The 20510-nt window shown below is 43.8% G+C and overlaps 1 protein-coding gene across 5 annotated transcripts in view; it reads left to right on the top strand.

Moving 5' to 3' along the window:
- The window catches only part of HLCS (holocarboxylase synthetase), a 181780-nt gene that overhangs the window by 138912 nt on the left and 22358 nt on the right, over positions 1-20510 (top strand). For all 5 annotated transcript variants that reach the window (XM_033949818.1, XM_033949817.1, XM_033949819.1 and 2 more), the window contains exons 7-9: positions 15850-15917; positions 16825-16985; positions 18986-19100. In XM_033949818.1, coding sequence (XP_033805709.1) covers positions 15850-15917; positions 16825-16985; positions 18986-19100 — 344 coding nt within the window. The remainder of the gene's footprint in view (positions 1-15849; positions 15918-16824; positions 16986-18985; positions 19101-20510) is intronic.

The following is a 20510-nucleotide window of genomic DNA, read 5'->3' as shown; positions in this document are numbered from 1 at the left end:
GTTTATTTATAAATTTCTTCTTACCATCTTTAATCAATAGCTAACAAAATTTATCACTTATTTTATAATTTTCCTTAGCCTCCGGATCATGCATTGCATGCAAGTGCTTTGCCTGATATTATTTTAAGTGCTAAATTTCTTTTTATATTGCCTGTCTCGTATGTGGGGGGAAATTTTGTTGCACAATTTATTGCAGGGAAGTAACAGGCTTTTCGTTATAGTGATTTTTCTTAAGTATCAGAAGTTGAAATGGAAAGGCTAATAGCATTGCTAGTTTGAAATCTTAATTGCTCTGAGATGTTAGTTTCCTCCCTCCCACCTGACTTTCTAATCTTATATAAACGGACTCACTAATCAGGGTGCTGGTTTCCAATGAGTTACTTAACATTAATCAGAAGCGAAGCATAAGGAAGTAATTTAGATCAATTGTTGGTCATCTGTAAAAACAGAAGACTAAGTAAAATTTGAGCAGGGGTGGGGAGCTTGATTAGTAATATTTTATTAAATCTTTGAGGTAATTATTTTTAGTTGGACTGGCCTTTTTTCAAACCTAAGCTATATGATTCTAAACAGGAAGCTATACCTCATAGAAACATAAACATATTTTATAGTCTGAAAGGATAAATCACTATGCTTCAAAAAACACACGAACAAGAAAACAGGCTATATATAGGGAATTACTGTTAAATCTCAAACAGCAGAGGCTAGTTAATTTTACTTGAAGAAGATAGGTCTTTCACATTTCTTTCAACAGGTACTAAAGGTCTTACAGGAGGATGGCAGGCTATATTGTCCAAAGCTGTGGTTTCTTCTGTCTTTCTCCAGACGGATATCCTAATTCCCAATGAAGAGCCAGTTTGGTCTGAAAAACACCTGAAGGTCAATCGCAGGGAGCAACTGGCAGAACTGAAAGAGGACTTGGCGAGGCTGAAAAACATCTGTAACAACAAGGACCACATTAATGAAATGCTTGAGGCACCCAAGATAGAAAACTCCAGCGGATGAGAAAATGATACTGAACCACAATATTACAGCTGGACCACAGATTATGTCAGTCAGCAAACTATATTCACACTCCCTCTTCCTTTACACTGAAGAACTACAGTAATATGAAAACCTGGAAGTGGAAGGAGAAAAACTATCCCAGAGAAAGGAACCAGCAAAACAAACCACAGACTTGCAGGATCAGCTTACCTCGAAGGCAAAAATGGCGCTTAGCGATTTTGAAGGGCATGCAGATATCCGTTTCCCAAGCAGGCCTGATGTCACGGATGTATTATTTGCCAAATGTCATCTTATAAGACATTATAAGACAGTGCTGAGAATCATTAAATTGTCTAATTATTTGATGCTGCTAAGGATCCCATTGAATAGATCAAACGTGAACTCACAACATTGAGAAAGAAAATGATACAACTGCACAAGTAGAATTCTCAATCTTTCTAGCAAAGGATAAAGGCTGGTAGTATAAGCGCAGTCAGAGATGCTCAGAGGACTAATGAACAAAGAGAGATGGCATCTACCCATTGAAGAAAGGGTGAAGTGATTTCTGAAAAAGACTGGCAAACTTACTAAAAAATGGTGAAATTACTTTATACTGGGATCATTAGGAATAGGACAAGTAAAACATTAAACACTTGTAAGGAGAGAAATGGCCCGTGGGAAAAATTTTATAGTGCTTCTGTAAAAACCTCTAGTAAGACCTCATTTGGCATACGATGTACCTCTCTGGAATAGCACCTTCAAAATGATATAAACTAGACAGAGCCAGTCCAGAAGACAGCTATTAAAACAGCCAATGGAGTGTGGGGGTTGAGGCAGCAGCCGACGTTGGGGGGGGGGGGGGGGTGTTTCGGCAGACTGATATGCGTGAATGGATTATAGAAATTAAAACTGAGATTAAGGCAGTGGGTATACAGGTTCAGGGGGCGATTCGAGATTTAAAGCAAGATCTCACCGACATGAGCACCCAAACATGCAGTGGAAAGCCGAGTCGACTCCTGTGAGGACTGGCGGTGCCTCATCTGCAAAGGTATTACCAAGCTGTCCAATTACGAGTGTTGCTGGAGTGGCAAGCTCAGGAGTATGAGCCATGGGTGGCTATTGAACAGGCAGGCTTGAGTAGTGATGCACTGTTCCACCTTCCATGGGTTCAGGTGGGAGACCTTCGGTGAGAGAGTGATTCCATGTGTATGAGTTTGCGGGTTTGGCAAGCGACTAAGTCGATCCTTTTGGAGGGCAGGACCCATCTGGGTATACTCTGATACTCTTTAATAGAGATTTTGGCCCGGGCAGGACCGACTTTGACACCTGTGTTCTAGACTATTACATTTATAGCTTCTTTTACATCATATCCAATTTGACAATGGTAGATAACACAGTAGCAAGACAGATCACATGATCTTAGCTAAGAGCTGACTGTTGGAAAACAACTTACACCTGCAATAAGTCCCCTTCAAATTCCGTACATATATTTAATATAAGCTTCTAGTTATCTTATCCCTTATTTCATCTTACCCTGTTACTATAATCTTAATACTTCCATAGCATTACAAACTTGTATATTATCACATCTCTTTGTTGGAAATGTTCTGTGTACACACATAATTTTATAATCCAATTCATTAACATGCAATCTTTCTTTAATCAGCACTTTGTATCTGTCTCTCTGAAGCACTACATAGTGAGTTTACTTCCTATCTTAACTCTTAATCTATTGCTTATTAGTAATATCTCTTTACTAAATCTTGTTTCCAAGTTTAATTTGATTCTTCCTGCATATAGCTGTAAAATGTACTTAAAACTCTAGATGGCAGAAGTGAGCTTCCCTTGTAAATTTATGTGAAGTAATTAATTTTCTATTAGTTATTTTTTTAAGGAAATATCTAAGGGAAATAGCAGGGCTTTAGTTCCCTTTTATGATACACTACCCTAACCCTCTATTGTGGAATTCTTCCTGTCAGCAATTCAGTTCCTAAAAAATTATTTTTTCAAACCTGCAGTTCAGCTCTTTCTCAGCTTCACCCTTTCTGCACATAACAACTATCCATCATTGTAATTCTAGAACTTTTGTTAGTGCCAGTGCAGTGCTACATAAAAAGAGGGAAGATAAACAAAAACAAGTAGGGGCACTGAGTAGGGTGGGGGAGGGAGATGAAGGGGGTATAGTGATTTTAAGTTTTGAGACCCTTTGTCCCAGTGGCAGTGCGCTGGAGGAGGTATGCCACCCCACCACTCCCAGCCCAAGGTACAGGCTCTGAGCAAGGCAGCCAGAGATAGAGTAGACATGGAGGGCAGGATTAGTCCTGCTCATAGCTGTATCAAAAGAGCCAGAAGTGGTATGTTACCAGATTCCCTCTATTGTGGGGTTCAGGTCTGAAGCGGTGGCCATTCCTTCTTTCTTGGAGGGGCCTGCCTGAACTCAAAAGCAATGCAAGCAATAACTTAGAGACAGCCTTTGAATGTCACCCAACTTGGATGGTTTGGGGTGATGGGAAAGACAGCAGTGGAATCTTTCAAGCTTGCTATAGCAACCTAAGACAAAAGCAGGACACCGAGGGCAACTAGCTTGTAGATGCCCCAGCAGCTAGCTGATTGAAATGTTGAGCATGGAGGTGAAGGTTGGGATGACCACTGGCCTGTCAAAACAGATGGCTTGTGGGTTATCCCATGGTTAGAAATTATTTATTTTGCATACATGTTCAACGTTCTGTTGGAATATCGTTGCATGTTATAATACAAGTTTAAGCATATATATTGTTGCTGCAGCCATGTAATAAATTCCTCTTTCGGAAGAAACAAAGGACTCTGTGGTCATTTGGCAGCAAAGATAGTGGGGAAAAGGAGTCAAGAAGGGAAGGATGGAGGTGCAACCAACAGAAATGGCATGTTCACCTTCTGTCTTTGGTATAGTGTTCACTTGCATTTCTGTATCAAGTTTCAAGTTTCAAGTTTATTTAATCTTGATGAATCGCCTATTTAAATTACTAGGCGATGTACAATAATAAAAACATAAATTAATAAAATTAAACAAATAAATGTTAATGTTGACATAAAAACAAATTTGTTGTTAGTTAAAATTTAACAAACTTAACAGACTGAGTGTAGACATAACTTTAAAATAATTTTGTGGGTAAGACTTACAAGACTTGTTTGGTTAAAAAGGGGAATAGTTACAATTTTTGATAGAAGAGAAGAAAAAACATAAAAGGGAAGAACAAGAAGAGGGGTAATAATAGCTGTTTAAAAAAAAAAAAATAAAAATAAAAAAAGATTCCAGGTTGTAGTTAAAAAATAATCGATTTTTTAGTGTCCTAAGTGTATAATAATTTAGTGTATAATAATTTTATCATTTATACACAGGAAATTAGGAAAGTGGATGATCACAGGTTCTAACCAAAGGCAGGGCAGTTTTAAAATTTAAATATAAAATGTAAATCACATGAATACAATGAAATGCTTTGACCTCTTTGAGATCTCAACTGGATTCAACTGACCTGTTTGCTTAATAAAAAGAAAAACAAACTTCTAAAGGTTGGGAGTATCAAATATACATAAAAATTATGAACAGAGCATCACCTGGCATTCTATTCTCTGTGGCACAAAAGTAAATATAATTGGATGAGCAGTTTAAAAGTAAGAGACTTTAGTTTTATTGGATCATAATTTCCCTTATAGAGTCAGAAGCATGGAAGATGTCACATTCTACTTCTTTGAAACCTGAATTCATGCCCTCTATTTCCACCACTTTCCTGTTTCTAGAAAAAAATATGTATTATCTGTCAAGTATTTAAATGTCTGTATCATATTTCCTCTGTCTCCCCTTTCCTCTAGGGCAGACATGTCAAACTCTGGCCCGCGGTATAATAAAATTTGGCCCGCCAGACAATTACTAATTTGCACTTAAGCTGGCCCGCTGTAGGTTCATGTGGCTTCCTGGTCTCACATTAAAGCAACCTGCAGAGGATCGCTGGTCAGCTGTAGCTATCCTAACAGGTTGTCATAGCCTCAGCAGTCCTGTACGTCAGAGGAGGGGGCAGGACCGTGGCAGAGGGAATGTGCTGCAGAGGCTGACGGTAGCCTGCTAGGATCCTACTGCTGACTGGCAATCCTCTGCAGGATGCTTTAATGTGAGGCCGGGATAGAGGGAGGGAAGGAATAGAGGGCCAAATCTCAGGCCAAAAGGAAAAATGCCAGACCTTCAAGGGAAGGAAGGAAAATGGGAGGGAAGAAGAAAGAAAAAGACCCTGGCAAGCGAGTTATCAGAAGACAACCAGAGCCCGGGACCACAACATGATCTGAATAATGACCAGACAACAAAAGGTAGAAAAAAATAATTTTATTTTCTGTTTTGTGGTTACAATATGTCAGATTTGAAATGTGTATCCTTCCAGAGCTGGTGTTAGACAGCAAGTGTGAACTAGAACCTAAAAGAGAGAGGAAAAGTCTTTTTTTATTTATTTTGTTTACATCACAGAGCTTGCGTGGGGTTGGAGAGGTTGTAACCCTATACTTCTACTAAGACTAAGGGATCCTTTTATTAAGGTGCGCATTTAGCACGTGCTAAATCGGTTAGCGTACCTTAATAAAAGGACCCCGAAGTATCTTAATAAAATTTTTTAAATAAAAGTACCCCTAAGTATCTTAATAAAAAATCTGGCCCGCAACTTAGCCTATGTTTTAGATTTCGGCCCCTTATGTAATTTAGTTTTGACACCCCTGCTCTATGGTATATGTATTCAGGATGTCTCTTTTCATAAGTTTTCTGGTGCAAACCCTATGCCAATAGTCTTCAACACCTGGCCCCCAGGCCACATGCGGCCCCCACATTCCTTCATGGGAGCCCTCAAACAGTTGGGAGAAATAGCCAACCCCTCACGGTCCGCATCCTCTCCCTCTCAGCTCCATCTACTTGCCCATCTCGGCCCTCCAAACTTGCCCTTATTAGGCAATATCTCGATAATAAAATATACAGTAGACACTTCTCCCTCAATATTTGCGGGGGTTAGGGGCAGAGCCGCTGCTCTGACCCACCCCCGCCTTCCTGTGGCATCCCGGATCTTACCTGGTGGTCTAGCGGGCTTTCAGGGCAGGAGTGATCTTCCTATGCTCCTGCCCCATGCAGATCATTCATACAAGAGACTACGAGAACTCAAAACTACGACGGGAACTCCCCGCAGCCATTTTGTATGAGTGATCTGCACGGGGCAGGAGCGTAGAAAGATTGCTCCTGCTCCGAAAGCCTGCTAGACCACCAGGTAAGGTCTGGGGAGATCCGGGATGCAGCGTTTCTTTTCTTTCCCCCCCCCAACCCCCCCAAAAAATCATGACTAACCGAATCCGCGGATTCGGAGGGAGAAGTGTATACAAGTCTTACAGTTTGGGGAAAATTCTGTAAATGGACTCTAAAAAGATAGGTGCCTATAATATAAGCGTCTATGTCTTGTCAATCACATTTAGGCACCTATTACAGAGTCATGCTTAACTTAAAACTTAGGTGCCTGTAACGTAGGCCAAGGTTTTAAAGGCCTACATTGTTGGTGCCTAAATCCTTTAGAGAATCGTGCTTAGTGGCGCCTAAGTCCCCCTTTGCCCCTAAGCCCAACCACTTTGGAATTAGGTGCTGCTAGGTGCTATGCGATAGCGTGATTCTACAGAAGGCAGATGCCTATCACCCAATTTATTATTATTTTTAATTATAAGCTTATTAAATCTCATAATTGAAGCCAATTTACTAATTAAGTTAGGTGCCTAACTTTAGGTGCCTGTTATAGGATGTTCCCCTTTGTGACCAGAGCTGAAGTTCAGGGACTGCAAAGAGAGTACCCACTCTCGGCCCTCATGCCGGAAGGAACACTGCACCTACTCAAAACTGGAGTGGAGGAGTTGCCTAGTGATTAGAGCAGCTACCTCAGCACTGAGGTTGTGAGTTTGATTCCCATTGCAGCTCCTTGTATCTGTGGGCTAGTTATTTAACACTTCAGTGTCCCAGATACAAAATAAGTGCCTGTCCAAAATATGTAAACTGCTTTCATTGTAACCACATAGAAAGTTGGTATGTCAAGTCCTATCCTTTTATCCCCTTTATCTTGCTTGCAGACTTTGAGGTTCCCATGCAAATTTCTGCCCTGGGCACCAATATGCCTAACACTGGGTCTGAAAGCAACTGGCTATTCTAAATCCTGAAGTTTAAGCCTTCTTTATTCTGTCCCACCTGGTTCTTTTCTCTTGACAATTCTCAGATGGGTACCTTTCTGTTCTCCTCCTCAGCTGCTATCCCTTTGGATAAAGCATTGGCACTTCTATCAAGTTCCAACCATGTGTAACGTAAACATAAGAATAGCCTTACTGGGTCAGACCAATGGTCCATCTAGACCTGTAGCTCATCCTCACAGTGGTCAATCCAGGTCACTAGCACCTGTCAAAAACCCAAATAGTAGCAACATTCTATACTACTGATCAATAACAGACTATGAAATTTTCCTCCAGGAAATTGTCCAAACCTTTCTTAAAACCAGCTACACTATCCCGCTCTTACCACAACCTCTAGCAACACATTCCAGAGTTTAACTATTCTCTGAGTGAAAAAATATTTCCTCCTATTGGTTCCCTGTAACTTCGAGTGTCCCCTAGTCTACACCACTCAGGATTTTGTAAACATCAATCATATCTCCCCTCAGTCGTCTCTTTTCCAAGCTGAAGAGCCCAAAACCTTTTTAGTCTTTCCTCATAAAAGAGGAATTCCATCCCCTTTATCATCTTGGTCACTCTTCTTTGAACCTTTTCTAGTTCTGCTATAGCTTTCTTGTATTAAGGAGACCAGAATTGAATGCAATACTCCAGGTGAAGTCTCACCATGGAGCGATACAGGGGCATTATAACATTCTTAGTTAGTCTTGTTAACCATCCCTTTTGTCATAATTCTTAGCATCTTGTTTGCTTTTTTGGCTGCCGCCACACATTAAACAAAAGGTTTCATTGTATTGTCTACAATGACACCCAGATCTTTTTCTTGTGTGCTAACCCCCAAGGTGGACCCTTGCATCTGGTAACTATGATTTGAGTTATTCTTCCCAACGTGCATCACTTTGCATTTGACCACATTAAATTTCATCTGCCACTTGGTTGCCCAGTCTTTCAATTTCCTAAGGTCTGCCTGCAATTTTTCACAATCTGAATGCGTTTTAATAACTTTGAACAGTTTAGTGTCATCTGCAAATTTAATCACCTCACTTGCCATTCCATTCGTGATCATTTATAAATAAGTTAAATAGCGCCAATCCCAGTACAGATCCCTGCGGCACTTCTAATCTAATATTTGTGCATCGCGCATTACCTAAGCAGGCTCGAGGTGACTTACAGAGAGAAAAGAGGTACATTAGGACATGGTAGGGTCTAGAAGGGTAGAAGGAGGAGATTAACAGGAAAATGAGAGAGGAAGGGCCTGATCATAATAGAAAGAGTATTCTGAAGGTTCATGTAGAGTTCACTTCACTTTTTACTCTCCTCCATTGAGAAAAACAGCCATTAACCTTACCCACCAGATCTCTCCTTTAGGAGCTCTAATGAAGGATATACCTCCTAGGACCTAGGTCTTTACCCAGTCCTCAAGGGCCCATCGACAGATCAGGTTTCCAGAATATCATAAAAACATAAGAATTGCCATACTAGGTTAGACCAGTGGTCTATCTAGCTCAATGTCCTGTTTCTAACAGTGGCCAGTCCAGATCACCCAAATAGTAGCAGAAAACCAAATAGTAGCAACATTCCATACCACTGATCCCAGGCAAGCAGTGGCTACCCCCATGTCTATCTCAATAGCAAACTATAGACATTTCATCCAAGCCCTTTTTAAATCCAGACACACTAACTGCTGTTACCACTTCCTCTGGCAATGAGTTCCAGAGCTTTTAACTATTCTATGGGTGAAAAAAAATCTTTCCTCCTATTGATTTTTAAAGTATTTCCATGCTATCTCATGGAGTGTCCCAAGGAACACACAGTCAGTGCAAAGAAGTGCAGAGTACAAATCAGAGGGAACCATATGTACTAGAGGATGAGAAACTGATATGCACAGATGGGGAAAGGGATCTTGGGGTGATAATGTCTGAGGATCTGAAAGTGATGAAACAGTGTGACAAAGCAGTGGCTGTAGCCAGAAGGATGGTAGGCAGTATAGAGAGACGCATAACCAGTAGCAGAAATGTGGTGTTGATGCCCCTGTACAAGTTGTTGGCGAGGCCCCACTTAGAGTATCGTGTTCAGTTTTGGAGGCCATATCTGGCTAAGGATGTTAAGACTTGAAGCAGTCCAGAGGAAGGAGGCAAAAATAGTATGGGGCTTGCGCCGAAAGCTGTACGAGAAGAGACTGGAGGAGAGGAGGGAAGAGAGATATGATGCAGATGTTTAAATACTTGAAAGCTATTAATATAGAATCTTTTCCAGAGAAGGGAAAATGATAAAACTAGAGGACATGACTTGAGGTTATGGGGTGGTAGACTTAGGAGTAATGTCAGGAATTTCTTTTTTGCAGAGAGGGTGGTGGAGGAGACAAAAATGATGATTGGATTCAAAAGGGTATGGCATGAACACAGAGGACCTCTTAACTAGAAAATGAATGGTATAAAGAAACAAAACTTAAATGGATGCATGTATATTTGATATGACGAATGGTGCTTAGATAGCAATTCTAGCTGTGAAGAACTAAGACCAGTACCGGGCACACTTACACGGTATGTATGCTGGATATGACAATTTGATTTAGGGTGGGCTGGAGAGAGCTTGATGGAAACATGAGTAATTTGTAATGTGCGGACAGTGCCAGGCAGATTGTTATGGTCTGGGTCCTGCAAATGACAAGATGATTTGAATAGGCTGGAGAGAGCTTTGATGGCAACTCCAGTAGTTGGAAGAAAGTGGCAACCATTTCGAATATGGATCTAGCCTGAGCAGGAGCGACTGGGGATTCCTTCTGCCCTGAAAAGGTTATTAGACCATCAGAGCTTCTAAGGTAGAGGGCCTACAAGTGGTGGGAGAGCTGGCCTACAAGTGGTGGGCCCTGAAGAGGGCCTACAAGTGGTGGGAGAGCAGCACTTTTCTGTCATGGAGGGGGGTGAAGAGAGTGATCACTGCTTTTGGTCAGGAATGGAAAAGTTTCAGTTGAAATGCATCGGCATTTTCAGCCAAGACCAAATTATGGCCCAATCAGAATTTTGGGCTGGTGTCTGCACCTACTGGGATAATGCTACATGTGAATTACATTTATTGCAAAATACCATAATGCATATTTTCCAGACAATATGAAAACATAGGCTCTCACCTCATCCCATTTTTATTTAGATTGGTTTGTTTGCCATTCAGTTAGTTTCCTTCCTGTTTGGGCTTCCTGTTCATTTGGATCTGTCTTCTACCTCTGAAACGCAGCTAATGCACTAGCATCTTTTCTACCATCTGGAATTCAGCACCAAATTATATAAGAGAAATTACATCCCTTGATAAATTTAAAAGTAACTTGAAGGCCTTTCTTTTTAAAGACGCATTTGGTATATAATAGTCCTTCTAAGGACGGTAATGGAAATCTGTTCCTTGCCATTTTTTTACTCATTTTAGACTATATTTTGTTCCCCTTTTGTTTTGGTCCCTCTTTCTCTTTATACAAATTGTATTTCTGCCCTTCTCCATCTTATATCGGTAAATTAATGTTTGTCAGTGCGTATGATTGTTTGTAGCATTGTTTGTAATTTGTTTTTAATATACGCTCTTATTATACTTTATTTTTATATTATGTAAAACCGCTTTGAATTTTAATAAGGCGGTATATCAAATTTTTAAATAAACCTGAAACGTAGACTGTAAGACTAGCCAACAGATGCTAATACACTTCCCCATCCCCATTCGCGGTTTCTGCACTCGCAATTTCACATATTCACGATTTTTTTCTGGGGAGGGGGAAAATTTTAAAAAACCATATTTTTTACCTCCCTGCCGCCTTCCCGGCTTTACTTGGTAGTCTAGCAGGCTTTCGGGGCAGGAGCTATCTTCCTACGCTCCTGCCCCGTGCAGATCGCCATGAGGAATTGGCTGTAGGGAGTTCCCGTCGTAGTCTCGAGAGACTACGGGAACTCACAGCAGCCATTTCCTCATGGCGATCTGCATGGGGCAGGAGCGTAGGAAGAGCGCTCCTGCCCCAAAAGCCCTCTAGATCACCAGGTAAGGCCGGGAAGGCGGCAGGGAGGTGGGTGTGGGTCAGAGCTGGATAATCGTGGTTTTTCACCATTCACGGTCCGGCTCTGCCCGTATCCCCCCGCGAATAACGAGGGAGAAGTGTACTGAGCAATGGCCAAGAATCTCTCCTCCAGGATCTGCTCCTTTAGCATCGTCAGCTGTGTTTGTCTTGGGGAGCTGAAATTCAGACTGAGAATTGAACCCAGATTCTCTTCACACCCTTGTGTAACACTTGCCCCTTAGCCAGCCCATCTCCTTAAGTGTTAATTGCATGTATGATCCCGAGCAATAAGTTTGTCCTCTTGTACCTGAATTTTCAGCCCAGTTCTGTTGTCGACTTGTTTGACCTTGGATAATGCATTTATTCATCTGTGCACTTCATTGACCAACTATTATCTATAATAATAAAATGCTAAGCGCGCATGCGCACTCTTTTTATTTATTTATATTTTAACACTTTATCAAGAAACTAGTCTTTAAGCCCGTTACATTAACGGGTGCTAGAAAGCAGCCCCCTTTCCCTCTCCCCCTCCAGTTCCACACTAACTGTCTCTCCGTAGCCCCCCTTCTGTCTTCCCCCCTAAGCAAAATGATCTGCCTCCCAGCACACCCCTCCCCCCGAAGCAGCTCCCTTTCCCTCTACCCCTCCAATTCCTCCCTGACAGTGTCTCCGTGGTCCCCCTTCTGTCTCCCCTCCCAAGCAAAGCTGTCTGCCTCCCAGCACACCCCTCCCCCCCAAAGCAGACCCCTTTCCCTCTACCCCTCCAATTCCTCCCTGACTGTCTCTCCGTGGCTCCCCATTTTTTCTCCCCCCAAGAAAAGCTATCTACCTCCCAGCACACCCCTCCCCCAAAGCAGACCCCTTTCCCTCTGGCCCTCCAGTTCCTCCCTGACTGTGTCTCCGTGGCCCCCCTTCTGTCTCCCCCCCCAAGCAAAGCTATCTACCTCCCAGCACACCCCTCCCCCAAAGCAGACCCCTTTCCCTCTGGCCCTCCAGTTCCTCCCTGACTGTGTCTCCGTGGCCCCCCTTCTGTCTCCCCCCCCAAGCAAAGCTGTCTGCCTCCAAGCACACCCCTCCCCCAAAGCAGGCCCCTTTCCCTCTCCCGCTCCAGTTCCTCCCTGTCTCTCTGTGGTCCCCCTTCTGTCTCCCCCCCAAGCAAAGCTGTCTGCCTCCAAGCACAGCCCTTCCCCAAAGCAGGCCCCTTTCCCTCTCCAGCTCTAGTTCCTCCCTGTCTCTCCGTGGCCCCCCTTCTGTCTCCCCCCCAAGCAAAGCTGTGTGCCTCCAAGCACACCCTTACCCCAAAGCAGGCCCCTTTCCCTCTTCCTTCTTCCCAGTTCCTCCCTGTCTCTTCGTGGCCCACGCAATTTTCTCTTCTCGCGGTCTGGCCAGCTCCCCTAGTCCCTTGCCGCCGCCGCCACCCCCTTCCCTTCCCGCGGTCGACAAACCTCTTGCCTCCAGCAGCCGCCGCAGCACTGTAAACACGCTGTTTCGCGGCCTCTACTGCCCCGATTTGCTCTTCCGTATCCCTGATGACGTCATCAGAGAAACGGAAGAGCAAATGAAGGCAGTAGAGGCCGCGAAACAGCGTGTTTACAGTGCTGCGGCGGCTGCTGGAGGCTAGAGTTTTGTTGACCGCGGGAAGGGAAGGGGGTGGCGGCGGCGGCAAAGGACTAAGGTAGCCGGCCAGACCGCGAGAAGGGTGGGCTGAGAGGAACCCGGGACCGTGGCAGAGGCTCGTTGCACAGTGTAAATACAGTTGCTCAGTGTGAGGCTTCCTTCGCTCTTCCGGGTCTGCATTCCGACTCCTCAACGCGCCATCTAGCGCATGCGCAGTCGTGCAGCCACATCCCGACAGAAAAGGGATCAGGGAACATGTTTCGCTACTGCGCACGCGCGGGCTAGCATTTTATTATTTATGATACACTTCTTGTACAGAAATGAATAAGCTATACTGTTCCTATCAAAGGAAATTAAATTCAAAAAGAAAAAATAAAATTATTTACTTAATCAATATTTAAAGTCCCATATTGATAAGATCCAAGATTCTAATGAGTGAAATTAAATAAAGAAAAAAAGGAAAACACATCCTATTTCACAAAATAGGCAGTCAACTGTTAGTGAATACAGAAACAATTTCTTATTAAGTTGTTGTTAAAATTCCCCCTTCAAGACGCTTCATAGTTAAGAATCCTGACAGCTGAAAAGGTTCAAAAAATATATAGGTATTAGACATATTTTATAACACATTTGCATGGGTATCGTAGAAGGAAAACAGCCCCCATTGCTGTCACCCCTGATTTTAACAACAAAAATTGTTTTCTACGTCTCTGGGTTTCTTTTGTCACATCTGGAAAGACTTGAATTTTTTGGCCCAGGAACTCCTTATGTCTGTTCTTAAAGAATAATTTCAAAATCCATTTCTTATCAGCCAACAAAGTAGCTGGTCTAACTAATTCTTTCAAAGAGGTATCCAACAAAGTTGAAACTGATCTTGATTCTGATCTTGTTGATTCTGATCTTGTTGTTGCAAATGTTGTTGCCCCTCTTGATCTTTTATTGGAAGATAATAAATTTTTGAGAAAGGAGGAAACAAATCTTCTGATACATTAAGAATTTCATGAAAATATTTTTTTTAACATTTCTTTAGCTGATATTGAGGAAATTTTAGGTTATGTGCTCGGCTATTATTTTCCAATATTTCCATCTTCTTTCTCAAATTCAAATTATCTCTAATCATAGTGGATTGTATCTAATTAACTTCCAAGAGGTCTTTTTCAATTATTTCCACTTTTGTATTTATTATGATATTATCTTTTTTCAAAATTGTTATCTCCTCCTTTTGTTCCTGGGTCTTCTGCTCTAAGTTTTTAATTTGTGGTGACAAAGTCTGAGCCAAAGACATTACTAAATCACATATTGAATCCAGGGTAACATTAGTGGGTTTAGAGATTGTAAAGATACTTGCTGTCTGTGCTTCCTCAGCTGCCCTGGATCCCTCCTGGATGCCTTGTTCCTCTTGCTCCAATGCTGGTTTCTCAGCAGTCAAGCTCTCATTCAGTGCCAAACTCAAAACAGCCTCCCGGGAGATAGAGTCCACCACTTCGGAAAGACTGTCCTCCCGTGGAGAGCTGGCACTCTGCGGCTGTGGAGGCAGGGTCCTGGCGTCTGGGCTCAGGGTGGACTCCAGCCCAGGGAGACTCACAGCGGCTTCACTCGTAGCCTGCGGTTCCAACGGGCGACTCCCAGATGCAATCGGCTCCTGCTGTATACGCCTCAGGAGATCTTCAATAGTTACCTGCGAGGGTGTTCCTAAGCGCCGCGAGGCTCCAACAGCACTTTTTCCCCTCCTCTTCGGCATCTCCGCGGGTATAGGTAAATTAAAGGAAATAATATCCTGAGAGCGTCTTCTCACTCTCAGTTGCACGCGGCCATCTTGCATCTAGCCTGGAATTCGCATGCGCACTCTTACCACGTGTTCCATGATCCCTGATTTGTAGGTCAGTGGTCGGCAGGAGTGTTCATGCGTGACACCAGGACTCCTCCTCTTGAGCCCCAGACTTACTGACCGCCTGAGGTCCCGCGGGCCTCTCAAGCAACGGCGGTGGCAAGGATTGCAGAAACGTTATCGAGGCGGCTGTTGGCTTCAGGCGCGCGCAGCGGCTGTCGGCGCCTGCAGGCCGCGGTGGTTGTCGGCGCATGCAGGCCGCTGCAGCTGTGGCGGAGGGCAGACATGAACGGAGGTAAGGGGTGCTGCTGGACAGGGGAAGAGGTGCTGATGGACAGGGGAGGCAGAAAAAGGAAGGGAGGCCTACTGCTGGACAGGAGGAGCAGGAAAAAGGTGCTGATGGACAGGGGGAAGAAAAAGGAAGGGAGGCCTACTGCTGGACAGGGGGAGCAGGAAAGAGGTGCTGCTGGACAGGGGGGAGGTAAAACAAAGGGAGAAGGTCTGCTGCTGGATAAGGGGAGCAGTGAAGGGGAGGTAAAAAGAAGGGAGAATGGACAGGGGGAGCATGCAAGGGGTGGTGGTGGACAGCTGAGGAAAAAGAAAGACAGAAAGAAAGAAAGACAGAAATACAGAAAGCAGCTAAGGAGAGAGAGAAAGAAATAAAGACAGACACACACACATATTCTAGCACCCGTTAATGTAATGGGCTATAAGACTAGTTAGGTAATAAGTAATTATATTGCCACTCTGGAAAACTATCATTCATGCTGTTACAGGTGCCAAAAACGTGCCTTTTGACGTATTAAATTGTAAAGTGGTTTGAAATGGAAACACCTAAAACCAAATAAATATTGGTAATGATCATCTAATTGAATTTGCATTTAACCAACTGCTTCTTTTGAAAATTTTCTTCAGAATTCATTTTTGGAATATAAATAGTATGCAGAACTCTGTATAAAACCCAATTAATTCATGTTTTTCTATAAAGGCAGGCTTGCACTTTGTGCATTACTTGTTCCTTTGACCGGCTTTGAAGTGTTTAGCCTAACAGCTGAGGCTAGATCTAAAATACAAAATTGAAATCCTATGTGCCTGAATATGAGGTGTGAAAGATCATCTCAGTTTCAGGCTTCAGTGCCGCTTCCTGTTCCAGCTGACAAGGTTTTCCCATAACTTACAGGTTGATGATGATGTCGCCGCAGGATGTGGGGATAATAGCAATTGCAGCCCAGCAAACACAAGGCAAAGGTGAGTAGTTTCCCATTGTTAAAGTACGATCTCATTGGGACCCAAGATGTTGAGCTCTGTTTATTGCTGTTGCTCAGCGCACAGAGCCATTGCTGGTATTGGTGTCTTAACCCGTCCTGCACATATAGAAACTTCTATAAATGCAGGAAACTTTTGTGCACTGGAGCAGTGCTTCTCAACTTGGTCCTGGAGTCCCCCCTTGCCAGTCAGGTTTTCAAGATATTCACAATGAATATGCATTTATATAATGGAGGCAGTGTATGCAAATCACATTTATGCAAATTCAGTGTGGATATCCTGAAAACCTAACTGGCAAGGGGTGATTTCAGGTTTTATGCTGTTATAGAGAATACAGTACAGCTAAATTTATTAAAAACAATGTTTGATGTAGTCTCTTGGTTTTACTGTGTAGTATTTCACTAAGAAAAACAAGACTGCAAAGTGCAAATCCTATAATTTACCTCTCTACAAGAAATTATGATTAGTGGTGTAGTGAAGGTAGGGTAGGAGGCGCCCCCTAGCTACTTCCCCTCCCCCCATGCCACATGTGTACCCTTCCTCCCCTGGTACCTCTTTAAATCTTCTCCAGTGCGAGCAGCTTCTCTGGCCTGCTACTCACGCTGACGTTGGCTTTCCCTCTGACGTTACTTCCTGGCCTCATGACCAGGAAGTGATTTCGGAGGGGAGCCAGGCCAGCAGACTAGAGCATTTGCTTGTGCTGGCATAGATTTAAAGAGGTATGGAGGGGAAGAGAAGGGTGCAAGTGTGGCATGAGGGGGCAGAGAGGTGCCAGCGCCCCCACCAAGACAGCGTCAGGGGTGGTCCGCCCTACTCTTACTATACCACTGATTGATACATTTTTTAAACCTTGAAAGTGTTTATTTTTCTCATTTTTTTTCCATCTCAGGTCGTGGAAGAAATGCCTGGCTGAGTCCCAAAGGGTGTGCTTTGTTCACTTTGCACCTTTCCATTCCTTTGTTTTCCGAATTGGGACAAAGAATTGCTTTTATTCAGCATTTGATGTCTCTTGCAGTGGTGGAATCTGTAAGATCACTACCAGGATATGAGGTAATGCATTCCATTTAATTTCAATAGTTTATTTCTGCTTGAATTTATCTTTTGGTTATTATGAGTGGTCAGATCTGGTCCCCAAGAGGGCACAAACTGACCTGCTTTTCAGGATTATCTACAGTGGCACATACAGTACATGCAAAATACAGAATAAACCCGATTCACAAAATGGCCCACTGCATGTTTTTCCCATTGATCACCCATTTTCCAATCCGGCCATGCAAATCAGTAAAACCCCATGCAAAATAGCCAAGCAATTGATTCACTTAAATTGCTTGGCTATTTAGCATCGGGTTTTACCGATCCTAAAACCTGATTGCTGTAGACCTGTCAGTAACTGTGCCTTTGTGGCAGGAGGGAGTGGGCATCCAAGCTAACAGGAGTGACAGTAGTGACACTATCAAGTCCTGCTGTTTTTTTTCGGGGGAGCAGGTAGGCGGGAGCCTTCGTGGCAGGAGGGAGTGGGCATCCCTCCTGCCATTTTTTGAGGGGGATTAGGTGGTCAGGAGCCTTCATGGCAGGAGGGAGTGGGCATCCAAGCTAACAGGAGTGACAGTAGTGACACTATCAAGTCCTGCTGTTTTTTTTCGGGGTGCAGGTAGGCGGGAGCCTTTGTGGCAGGAGGGAGTGGGCATCCCTCCTGCCATTTTTTGAGGAGGAGTGGGTGGTCAGGAGCCTTCATGGCATTAGGGAGTGGGCATCCAAGCTAACAGGAGTGACAGTAGTGACACTATCAAGTCCTGCTGTTTTTTTTCGGGGTGCAGGTAGGCGGGAGCCTTTGTGGCAGGAGGGAGTGGGCATCCCTCCTGCCATTTTTTGAGGGGGAGTAGGTAGTCAGGAGCCTTCATGGCAGGAGGGAGTGGGCATCCAAGCTAACAGGAGTGACAGTAGTGACACTATCAAGTCCTGCTGTTTTTTTTCGGGGTGCAGGTAGGCGGGAGCCTTTGTGGCAGGAGGGAGTGGGCATCCCTCCTGCCATTTTTTGAGGGGGAGTAGGTGGTCAGGAGCCTTCATGGCAGGAGGGAGTGGGCATCCCTCCTGCCATTTTTTGAGGGGGAGTAGGTGGTCAGGAGCCTTCATGGCAGGAGGGAGTGGGCATCCCTCCTGCCATTTTTTAGGGGTTCGGGGGGTGGATGGTAGCTCGGAGGTGCTAGCGTGGGGGAAAGACTTTTTTAATGGGACAGATGGTGCGTGTTTAATCATGCAGAACATCTGTCCCATTAAAAAAAAACAAACAAACAAAGCAGAATCCCTGACAGCAATGACAGGAGGCTGCTTCTCCTGTCACTACTGTTAGGGCTCTGCGCATGTCTCAATCACTCACTGAACGATTGAGTCGGTGGGTTTGCATTCAAATGATTTGCACTTCCGTGCAAATCATTTGTACACAAACTTGATAATGAATCAATCGCTGTTTGAAAATGGGCCAGAGAATTGGCCAACAGCGACTGAGTTGCTATCTTTAGTGAATCTAGCCCTATATTTTGTTAAGGATCTGAAAAGACTTGAAGCAATTCAGAGGACGGTGACCAAAATAGTAGTGGGGGGGGAGGGGTGCAAGAAAATGTATGAGAAGAAACTAGATCCGACTATTTATACCTTAGGGAAAGGAGGCACAGCAGAGATTTGATATGTACATCGAAATACTTGGACGGTATTAATTTTTCTGATTTTAACCCTTTTTTCCCTGAAATTTGACTGAAAAACTCAGTTGTGGAATTAGCCCTCCCAACGATACCTGATTGATATTTTTAGCCTGTAGCTCTTGACATTTTTGAAAAGTATTTTAAAACAAGATCCGAACTTATTCCAGCACAGTGAGAACTGTAAAATTGCTAGTACCATTTAAACTTAAATTTGTATTACATTTCTAAATTTCCTTCTAACTCAACCCCCCCCAACACACACACACAGACGACAGTTGAAAGACAACCCCAATCAAAGTCCATATTAATTCTAGAAAAGAGGACTAAAATATAGATATGTTATTTTTGTAGGCTATAGACTTGAGAGTGAAATGGCCAAATGATATTTACTACAGTGACCTCATGAAGCTTGGCGGTGTGCTTGTGAATTCTACACTGATGGGAAAAACGTTTCATATACTGATTGGTGAGAATTATAATTCTTTTTAAGCGTGTTAACAAATTTAGCTGCATCAGCGTTTGCAAAGGTCTGGCATATAAGCTGCATGGAGCAGGAACTCTCTTTAAAAGTATCGGTACAGAGTGGCATATGTCTGGTAGTCGTACAAAAATAAGAACACATATTGGCTATTAAGTTCTTGTCTGATGTGATTGATTTTTTTAAATGTAAAATCTGTTTTTATTAAGGAAAAATTGTCAAACACCCTTCCCTCTAGCCACCTCCTCTGCGGCTCCAGCACCTCTCACTCTTTCCCTGAGCCCCTTCCTCTGCAGGGCCAGCACCTCTCTCCCTTCCCCCCTTTCCCTCTCCTCTGCAGGGCCAGCACCTCTCTCCCTTCCCCCTTTCCCTCTCCTCTGCAGGGCCAGCACCTCTCTCCCTTTTCCCCTCTGAGCCCTCTCCTCTGCAGGGCCAGTACCTCTCTCCCTTCCCCCCGAGCCCTCTCCTCTGCAGGGCCAGCACCTCTCTCCCTTCCCCTCTGAGCCCCCTCCTCTGCAGGGCCAGCACCTCTCTCCCTTCCCCCTGAGCCCTCTCCTCTGCAGGGTCAGCACCTCTCTCCCTTCCCCCCTTCCCCTCTCCTCTGCAGGGCCAGCACCTCTCTCCCTTCCCCCCTCCTAGCCCTCTCCCCCACAGGGCCAATACCTCTCTCCCTTCCCCCCGAGCCCTCTCCTCTGCAGGGTCAGCACCTCTCTCCCTTCCCCCCTTCCTCTCTCTTCTGCAGGGCCAAAGCCTCTCTCCCTTCCCCCCTGAGCCCCCTTTTTTGCAGGGCCTGTTTGAATTGCTGTCGGACAATGCCGGGGTTGAAGAAGGGAAAGGGAGAGTACCAACGTCAGATCTGCAGTGGCTTGGGGAGGGGGGGTTTGAGTGAATTGGCAAATGACACTTTTTAATGCAATTAATGCGTTAAAATTAACACACGTTAAAATTTGAATGCGTTAAATATGTAGCTGTAATATAGAGGTATTATTATATTCTCACTCTTATTTACCATCCCTTTTTCTAGTAATTCCTAGCATCCTGTTTGCTTTTTTTGTCCACTGCCATGTACTGGACAGATTTCAGCATATTGTCTGCAGTGATACCTAGATCTTTTTCTTCCCTATATGCATCATTTTGCATGTCTCCACATTAAAGTTCATCTGCCGATGCCCAGTTTTCCAATTTCCTAAAACTGTCTTGCAATTTTAAACAGTCTGCCTGTGTTTTAACCACTTTGAATAGTTTTGTGTCACCTGTAAATTTAATCACCTCACTCATCATTCTGATTTCTTGATCATTTATAAATATGTTAAATAGCACCAGTCCCAGTACAGAACCCTGTGGCAGTGGCATTCTACTATTCACTTTCCTCCATTGAAAAGGTACAGAGAAAGGCAA

Source organism: Geotrypetes seraphini, chromosome 6, assembly GCF_902459505.1.
Source record: "Geotrypetes seraphini chromosome 6, aGeoSer1.1, whole genome shotgun sequence".
Lineage (NCBI taxonomy): Eukaryota > Metazoa > Chordata > Amphibia > Gymnophiona > Dermophiidae > Geotrypetes > Geotrypetes seraphini.
This window is presented reverse-complemented; position numbering and strand designations above follow the sequence as displayed.